Source organism: Myxocyprinus asiaticus, chromosome 29 (assembly GCF_019703515.2).
Source record: "Myxocyprinus asiaticus isolate MX2 ecotype Aquarium Trade chromosome 29, UBuf_Myxa_2, whole genome shotgun sequence".
NCBI classification, from domain to species: domain Eukaryota; kingdom Metazoa; phylum Chordata; class Actinopteri; order Cypriniformes; family Catostomidae; genus Myxocyprinus; species Myxocyprinus asiaticus.
The window spans coordinates 33,506,017-33,516,264 of record NC_059372.1 but is presented as its reverse complement, the minus strand read 5'-3'; the positions used below and the strand labels follow the sequence as shown (position 1 = coordinate 33,516,264).

At 39.2% G+C, this 10,248-nt stretch overlaps 1 protein-coding gene across 2 annotated transcripts in view; it reads right to left on the bottom strand.

The window, feature by feature from the left end:
- Positions 1 to 2,330: 2,330 nt before the first annotated feature.
- The window catches only part of LOC127420532 (endothelin-1-like), a 32,357-nt gene continuing 24,439 nt past the window's right edge, over positions 2,331 to 10,248 (bottom strand). For both annotated transcript variants that reach the window (XR_007893821.1, XM_051662897.1), the window contains one exon: positions 2,331 to 3,096. Coding sequence is in view for 1 of the 2 variants with exons in the window: in XM_051662897.1 (XP_051518857.1) it covers positions 3,015 to 3,096 (82 nt within the window). In the remaining variant the exon portion in view is untranslated. The remainder of the gene's footprint in view (positions 3,097 to 10,248) is intronic.

Genomic DNA, 10,248 nt, shown 5'->3' with positions numbered 1-10,248 from the left:
AATTTTTTGAGATAGTGAATTGGTGGGTTTTTGTTAAATGTGAGCCAAAATCATCACAATTAAAAGAACCAAAGACTTAAACTACTTCAGTCTGTGTGCATTGAATTTATTTAATACACGAGTTTCACAATTTGAGTTGAATTACTGAAATAAATGAACTTTTCCACGACATTCTAATTTATTGAGATGCACCTGTGTATATATATATATATATATATATATATATATATATTGTGTTATTGTAAAATAAAAATGTCTTACCTCAGAAAAACAAATGGTCAAGTCAGAAGCAGTTCCATTACATCCATTACAGTATGTATTGTGTATTTACCATCCATCACTATATTAAAAGATCATTGTTTATTCGTATCATGTTAAATATGTTTTAACTTTGCGAAAAGCAACAAAGAGATTTTCTTTTTCTATGTTGCGACTGAAGACTTTTTACATTTTAAATAGCAAATTCTGCTCATCATAACACATTACAAAGTTATTGTGGTTTCAATTTGTTATTGTGTAAATATGTAGGCACTTGATTTATGCACATTTTGTGGATGTCTCCCAACAGATCTAAATCAAATCACTGGTATTGTTTTTTTTTTTTTTTACTTGAATTTGACATGCATGCTCTTATATTTTGCAGAGGATTCAGAATATTTAAAGTACAAATAATGAATCATCTGAGACTGTAAAGTAAACAGATACAAAAGCAAATAATGCATGAAATCCTAATTAGAATGTAAACATTATGTTTTAAAATGACACATTTTGTGAGGTTTAATTCTTTCCTGTCAGTCATCCAAATACAGGTGTACAAAACTTGAATGATAGCAATTATTAAACTGCTACAATACAAATACATTTTCATAGAAATACAAATTTCCTGTGTCGCGACTGGACCTTTGTTTTGTTTTTTGGGATCACATAGGAGAATGTAAAAAAAAAATATTATTTAATGGTAATGAAATTATGGGCTCATGACGTTGCAGTTACATTGTCAGTAAGTCATGGAATTCCCAAAATGTTACGAATATATTAAGTAACTGGACCGTTCTGGGTAAGCTTGCAACATTAGGAGGACGTAAATATGACGTTGTGAATTGGTCATATAATGGTAATGAAACTACGAGCATGTGATGTTGCAGTTACGTTGCCTATTAGTAAGTCATGAAATTACCAAAAAGGATGAATAAATTATGTAACTGGTACGTCGTGTGTTAGCAGGAATATTACCATTTTACCTTATAAGTTTGATATACTGTAGTTAAAGCTACACTATGTAACTTTTGGCCCTCAAGCGGTTAAAAAATAAAACTGCATGTGTCTTGCGGAAGTACGTTGTTTTGGTAATAATACAAACGATCGGCCATATCTTATGCTGTTGTTTTGACTTATTGGAAACATTGTTGTTTTGAAATAAATGACGTAACAAAAGTTAAGCAATCGTTTGTTAACATTAGACACAATGATTGCTAGTCTGATAAGGTTATTGCAACTGCAGGATATTCTGGACCACAGTATAGACCACGGTAGTAACTATTGTCATTGTTACCAACCAGTAGTCAACATTATTTCAAGACTCACATGTCCTTGGCGAGCCTAGGTCTAAAGGATTTATTTATATAAATTATTGCCGTTATAAAGCAAAATACACACGTGTGCTAGCAAGTGAAAAGTTCTGCACCGATTACAGTATAATTATTGTATTTCACTACACAGACGTGTGTGATTACACAATTATACATAAACCATATCAATAAAATATCTTAACTGTTGAGTAAGACAAAAGCCATCTCTGGGTCGCTTTTAAATCCGTTCAGATCTCGGAGTTGTCACCACCTCTGAAAATCCAAGCCGATGTTGATTCGGGTTTGATTACAGACTCTGTCGCTTTCCCTTTTTGCTTGTAGACTCTGTTCAGGGTTTCTTTGTTTTAACAACCGGTGATTCCCCGGAGGTTTGCCGTTTTGAATGATCCATGGTAAATTTTTCTTATTCATTGTGACAGCAAACTTTCAGCTTCAGCTACTCCCACACACGCGCTACAGTAGCCGGATCTTATTTTCTCTGTGTATGGATATAACGTGACACGCACGGGCGAATGACATATGTATGCAATTTCTCGCAAAATCCGTCCCGACAGCTCTAAAATATAAATCATTATTAAAGGTTTACCAAAGTGTATTTGGGTAAGACATGGTTTGGAAGATGGATTTTTGTTGCACTCTCTCATTAATAACATTTAGTTGTTTTTTAACAAAAAAAAAAAAAGTTACAAAGTGTAGCTTTAAGAATTACATTATTGTACTATTGTATAATGTAGTGCCTTTATTGTCCAGAAGATGGTGTCAATGTATTAGCTTTTAAAATTAATCCTGAAAAGTTTCTGAACTGCTTTAAACTGTTTATGAAAAGTTTAATATACAGTACTGTGTAAAGGTTTTAGGCATTTCTGAAAAATGCTGTAAAGTGTGTTTTCAAAAATAATGTCATAATAGCTTTTATTAATCAGATACCTTCATACAAAGTGCAGTAAACATAAAAAAGCTAAATAAATATTTGGTGTGACCATGCTTTGCCTTTAAAACCACACAAATTCTCCTAGGTACACTTGCACAAAGTTTTTCAACAATGTTGGCAGGTAGGGTGTTCCAAGATTCATGAAAAACTTGACACAGTTCTATGGATTTAGGTTGCCTTAATTGCTTCATATAATCCCAGATTTATAGTATGGCTTCTTGTTCTATGTGCTAAAGATGTTAAAATCTAAAACTGATATTTCCTACTGACACACTAAAGCAAAAGATAGAAAATAACCATCTTAAGACAAATGTTTCTGTGAACCATCTAATGTGCCTGAGACTTTTGCAGAGTACTACAAATGTGAACAATGATAGAAACATGTTTATTGTTGGGAAGAAAACAGAAATATTCATCAGAAAATGGGGGTATATATGAATATGTTTTACAGACAAAACTTCGGAAGCTCAGAAGAGATCCAGGAGAAGGAAAGGTCATCTGGCCAAGAAACTGTGAAAGAAGGCTCTAAAGGCTCTCTTAAAGCTGCACATGACATCTGGAGATTCTCTAGATTTCCTGGAAAGACGGATACAGAGACTGACTATATATAGAATGATGGATTGATAGGCATCAATTTGAGATGTATAATTATCAATATGAATACTGGTGTCTGTGCAAATAACAATAATCAACAATTTATTCATTTGAGTGTTTTGTTATTTGTATTTTAAATGTTATCTATTTATTTCTTTACTTAATTTTAATTATGTAACCTTATCCTGCTATATGTATATAGCCTATAGACAAAGATGTGATGCCATGTACAGTATTCAATGATATGCTTAGAATATCAGCAGGGGGAATACAGAAGAAGGCAGGAGACAAAGTGTTGGTAAAAATGAGCAGAATTTATTTAATAATCTTAATTGCGTCTTTCTCAATGCTCAGTCTGACTTTCTCGGACCAGCACAAATTCAACAAGTGTTACTATATCATGCAAAGTCAATGGACAATTACTTCTTCACAACATCGTCCCATGACATTGAAGACCTTGAAATTGAAACTCTTTATCTCTAACTTGTGAGACAATATAGCACACAACATAAAATTAAGCAATTTGACAAATAACAATATGAAAAATGAGTTAAAAAAATGATTATATAAAAATGATGTGTGAATAATAAAATAATATGAAAAAATAGAAAGACATGAATTAAGACTTTGTAAGTATGTATGTATGTACAGTATGTTTGCTCTCTTTAAGTAACACACTCTCTCTCTCACACACACACACACACATTGCCTTTGAAAAATGAAAATAGAACTTTAGATCCTTCTGTCATGGAATGTGGTGTGTAAGGTCCTTTCAAAATTATCAGAGAAAGTCATGATAGACAGGTGGTAGCTTTTTACAGCTATCAGTTCATCAATCAGAATGACTTAGAATAGCCTGCAACACCTTTCTCTAAATGTGTATTTAGGGAAGTACAGCAGGACGCAGGAAAAATGGTTGAGTATTGTTTTAGGTATATAATATCTACATCTAGTTCCTGTATTCCTATTCCTATTGGACTCAAGATGGCGCCGAGTATGGCTGCTGCGTTGCGAGCTCCGACACAACATAGCAATGGTTTGTTTGTTTTGTTTACAATTCTTATGTTTTTTGTCTTGGATGTTGTCTGCCTTATTGTCTACGACAGACAAACACTTTTGGACATTGGCTCAGCGATCTCACACCGTAAACCGGACTTCACATTCCTCAATGCCGACCCGCTGTTTACAAACACGCAAGCAGAGCCCTTTGTCTGGGCAGCACGGCCGCGGAAACGCAGGAGGAAAAGGGGAAACAGAGCCGGCGTTCTCATCAGAGTAAGACGCCGCGCAAATCGACCCCCGCTACCCACTATTCTACTGGCAAATGTTCAGTCTCTGGATAACAAGCTCTGCGAGCTGAAAGCGCAGATCTCTTTCCAACGAGAGACGAGGGACTGCTGCGTTATCTGCCTTACGGAAACTTGGATGTCTGCGGAGATTCCAGACTCAGCCATTGAACCCGCGGGGTTCTCCATGCTCCGAGCGGACAGAGCGAAAGACCTCTCAGGTAAAACTAGAGGAGGTGGTGTATGTTTTATGATCAACAAATCCTGGTGTGATCAGAGGAACGTACATTCCATCAAGTCTTTCTGTTCTCCTGATCTGGAATTTCTTATGCTTCTGTGTCGACCATTCTGGCTACCGAGGGAATTCACAGCGGTCATTATCACTGCTGTGTACATCCCACCACAAGCCGACACAGACCGGGCACTCAAGGAACTGTATGGAAGTATAAGTGAGCAGGAAACCGCGCACCCTGAGGCCGCGTTCATTGTGACCGGGGACTTTAATAAAGCCAGTTTAAAATCAGTCGCACCAAAATATCACCAGCACATTAGTTTCAACACACGAGGGGACCGGGTTTTGGACCATTGCTACTCTCCGTTCCGGGATGGCTACAAATCCCTCCCCCGCCCACCATTTGGCAAATCGGACCACTCTTCCATTCTGCTTCTGCCTGCTTACAGGCAGAAACTGAAACAGGAAGCACCCTCAGAACGATCCAGTGCTGGTCGGACCAATCAGACTCTACGCTACAAGACTGTTTTGATCGCACGGACTGGGAGATGTTCCGGTCCGCCTCTGATGACGACATCGAGCTTTACGCTGATAGCGTAATGTGCTTCATCAGAACGTGTGTAGAGGAAGTGATTCCGACCAGAACTGTGCGAATCTATCCGAATCAGAAGCCGTGGATCAACAGCGATGTTCGCGCGGCACTTAATGTGCGGACCTCCGCTTTTAATTCCGGGAACGCGGAGGAGCATAAACAAGCCAGTTATGCCCTCCGAAAAACTATCAAAACAGCAAAACGCCAGTACGGGAGTAAGATTGAAGGACAGTTTAACACCACCAACTCTAGAAGCATGTGGCAGGGAATTAACATCATCACGGACTTTAAAGGGAATAAAAACTCCGCCATGAACACCGCTGCCTCTCTACCGAATGAGCTAAATACTTTTTATGCTCGTTTCGAGGGAAATAACACCGCCCTCGCGGAGAGAGCTCTCACGGCCGAAGCTACAGAGGTTAGTTCACTCTCCGTCTCTGTAGCGGATGTAACCCGATCCTTCCGACGGGTGAATATCTGCAAAGCCGCGGGTCCAGACGGCATTCCGGGCCGCGTCATCAGAGCGTGCGCGAACCAGCTGGCTGGTGTTTTTACGGACATTTTCAACCTTTCCCTCTCTTTGTCTGTAGTCCCCACATGCTTTAAAACATCCACCATTGTGCCTGTTCCAAAACAATCGAAAATAACTTGTTTAAATGACTGGCGTCCTGTTGCTCTGACCCCCATCATCAGCAAATGTTTTGAGAGACTAATCAGAGATTATATCTGCTCTGTATTACCACTCAATCTTGACCCGCTGCAGTTTGCTTACCGCAACAACCGCTCCACTGATGATGCCATTGCATCTACAATACACACTGCTCTCTCCCACCTGGAAAAAAAGAACACTTATGTGAGAATGCTGTTTGTAGACTACAGCTCAGCATTCAACACCATAGTGCCCTCCAAGCTAGATGAGAAACTCCGGGCTCTGGGCTTAAACAGCTCGCTGTGCAGCTGGATCCTGGACTTCCTGTCAAGCAGACGCCAGGTGGTTAGAATAGGCAGCAACATCTCCTCATCACTGACCCTCAACACTGGAGCCCCGCAGGGCTGTGTTCTCAGCCCACTACTGTATTCCCTGTACACACATGACTGTGTGGCAACACATAACTCCAATGCCATCATTAAGTTTGCTGATGACACGACGGTGGTAGGTCTGATCACTGACAATGATGAAACAGCCTACAGAGAGGAGGTGCACACTCTGACACACTGGTGTCAGGAGCACAACCTCTCCCTCAACGTCAGTAAGACAAAGGAGCTTGTGGTGGACTTCAGGAGAAAAGACAGAGAACACAGTCCAATCACCATCAATGGAGCACCAGTGGAGAGAGTCAGCAGCTTCAAGTTCCTGGGTGTCCACATCACTGAGGAACTCACATGGTCCGTCCACACTGAAGTCGTTGTGAAGAAGGCTCATCAGCGCCTTTTCTTCCTGAGACGGCTGAGGAAGTTTGGAATGAACCGCCACATCCTCACACGGTTCTACACCTGCACTGTGGAGAGCATCCTGACTGGCTGTATCTCCACCTGGTACGGCAATAGCACTGCCCACAACCGCAAAGCACTGCAAAGGGTGGTGCGAACTGCCAAACACATCATCGGAGGTGAGCTTCCCTCCCTCCAGGAAATATATACAAGGCGGTGTGTGAAAAAAGCTCGGAGGATCATCAGAGACTCCAGCCACCCGAGCCATGGGCTGTTCTTACTGCTACCATCAGGTAGGCGGTATCGCAGCATCAGGACCCGCACCAGCCGACTCCATGATAGCTTCTTCCCCCAAGCAATCAGACTTCTGAACTCTTGATCTCCCACGATCAAAATACATCAGCCCTGCACTTTATTACTCTTTTATCTCACACCGGACTGTCATAAATTATATTACTGTCATTATATTATGTCTCTCTTAACAACTGACTATCAACCGACAGCCTGAATGTCAATACAGTACAATACTGTACATTCTATATATATACTTTTTTCATATATATTTTAATTTTTATTGAATAATGTGTATCTATATAGTATCTATATAGTAAAAAACAAAAAAAAAAAACAAAAAAACAGCATATTGTATACTGTACAATGTATGTTATTATTGTATATTGTTGAGTGTAATTGTGTATAACAGATGTTTAAATTGTGTTGTGTTAATTTGATGTTTTAAGTTGTGTAATTATGTATAACAGATGTTTAAATTGTGTTGTGTTAATTTGATGTTTTAAGTTGAGTGTAATTATGTATAACAGATGTTTAAATTGTGTTAATTTGATGTTTTAAGTCGAGTTTAATTATGTATAACAGATGTTTAAATTGCGTTGTGTTAATTTGATGTTATTGTAAATTGGTATATGTCTCATCACTGTCACGACTGCTATGTTGATCGGAACTGCACCCAAGAATTTCACACACCATTGCACTTGTGTATATGGCTGTGTGACAATAAAGTGATTTGATTTGATTTGATATTGTCCATTTATAGTCTTTAAACAACAGCTTGGCTCCTTACCTAGTAAAAAAACAGCTAATTTCAAGAAGTTGACATTACATCAGGTCGTCACGTGGGTCACCCGCTGTGTAAGACGCTCAAAGCACAAGACGTTTGGTCAGACGTTCGGTTAGACGTTTGGTCGGACTGTTGGTTGGTCGGACGCTTGGGTTTTGGCACGGAGTTCCTACCATAGTGTGAGAATGCATGGCATTGCTTTGTTAGCGATGCCGTGCATTCTCTCGTCTTATCTGTCGGTTGGCATGAGCGCATGTTGTCTGTTGTCTTGGCTCTTGTGAGAGCACATGGCCTTGTTTTGTTTCTGTATTGCCACGTGTCTCTCAGTCTTGCATCATACCCCACCTCCTTGTTTGCTTATTATTTGTTCATTAGTTACACCTGCCCTATCTGTTATCCTGTTTGATTTCTCTCCCTATTTTAGTCTAGTCATGTGTGCTGTCCAGTGCCAGTTCATCTTGTTTCGTGTCTCATGTCAGTTCTGTTTGTAATCTCTTGTGTCGGTTCCGGTCGGTCCTGGTCCCTATTTGTCTGCCCCAGTCCAGCTCCAGAGGATTGCCTGCGCTGGATGGAGTTTTCCCCCTACGAGGATATGTTTGTTTTTGCCTTTTTGGTTGTTTAAAAATATCCTTTATTTTTTAACTCTGTGTTTGGGTCCTACCTCTGCAAATCTTGTGACAATTATTATGTTAATATTTACAGTTGTGTATGATCTAATTTGTATTGGTATTTTTCCACCTGTTGTCGTAGACTGATTTTTAAGTCGCTGCAAAAGGGGACCGGTGTATCACTTAGCACTCTTAAAATAGATACTTTTGCATGCAATAATAACATTATTGTAGCTTGAAGCCATCTGTAGAGTATAAATGTCATAACTTCCTCAAATGTTGTGGGGTGGAATATTTTCATGAGGTTGAAAATTGTTGAAGTGGTGCTTAATCTGGCAATCATTCTCAAGAGACAATTTAACCCTATAAAGCTGTTTGTATCAAATATGATACACAACGTTTGACAGTTCCTGTTTCACTCTGTTCAAGCTGCAGGCCAAATAACCCACGGTATGTAAGTTTCACATATTTATATTGATCTATTTAAAATGGTTGCGGACTTGCGCAAAAAGTGAATCTGATGTTGTGATAAATGACAGTAAAGTAAAAGTGACAGTAATGATTATATTGTTACTGATATTTTAAAATGAGTATTTGCTGAATATAAGCAAATTGTGTTTGGTTAAAATTTTGAATATTATTTTATTGAAAACCCCCCTTTGAAATCCATGTATCAAATATGATACAACAGGCTTTTGAGGTATATCTCTCAATCACCATTACATTCCATTCATGCCCACAACAACAACAAAAATCACAGAGCTTTGATAATTCTAACATATACATTTTAGAAGATATATTTTAAGTGTGAACTAATATTTATGTGTATTTTCATATATGCAGCCCGCTCTGTCATTATAAAAATCTTATTATTTTACATTACAAGCTATTATGATGTCATCTTACCATAAGTTCCTGAGACCCAGTGAAAAAAGCTTTACAATTTCCCTTTTTTTTAATGTCAGTACAGTGTTTGGTGCATAAAATACCTATGATAAAAATTGTTTATTGAAAAAATATATTTTGTTCATAATGTATTTGTTGTGATTAAAGAGCACCTATTATGGTTTTTCAAATATTACCTTTCATGTAGTGTGTTATATAGCTGTTTGTGAATGTAAAAAAGTCTGCAAAGTTTCAAAAATCAAAGTGTTACAAAATAATACGAGTTATTGACAACCAAAACAAAGAACCTATTCTGAACACCTGAAACGAGTCATTAATAATTCCAGTTCCCTATCTGTCACTCACTCGATGTTGTGTCGATATAGTGACACTAGGGGTCACTCTTGGGAGCCCGAGACACCTCTGGTCTTTGATAAAAGGCCAGTGAAAATTGGCGAGTGGTATTTGCATGCCACTCCCCCGGACATACGGGTATAAAAGGAGCTGGTATGCAACCACTCATTCAGATTTTATCTTCGGAGTCGAACGGTCATGCTCATTGAGCTGAATTTCTACTGTTCATTCACCTCTGCTGGATCTGACGCCGCATTTCAGCAGCTTCTCCCTCCTCTGCACTGGTGCACTGCAGAGAGAACGCCCCTGGGTGCTTCGGCAGAAAAAAGAGAGTATATTTTCTGAAAGAGTTTAATTCTCTAAAAGAGTATATTTCTCTAAAAGAGCGGCACATATGGAACGTCTTTTTAAAGACGCGTCTTTTTAAAGATGCCTTTCCGATTGTGTGTTATTTCTGGTTGCGGTCGTTATCTCTCAACTTCAGATGGTCATGATCGCTGTCTTTCGTGTCTGGGCACGACCCACACGGAGGCAGCATTCGTGGATGGTTCATGTTCTCACTGCGAGAACATGACCATGGCTACCCCAGCGGCTCCCCACCTCAGTCCTTCTACCTACGGGTATGAAGCCAGCGCGGCCAGCACTGGGGGCGATTTGGGGACCCCAGT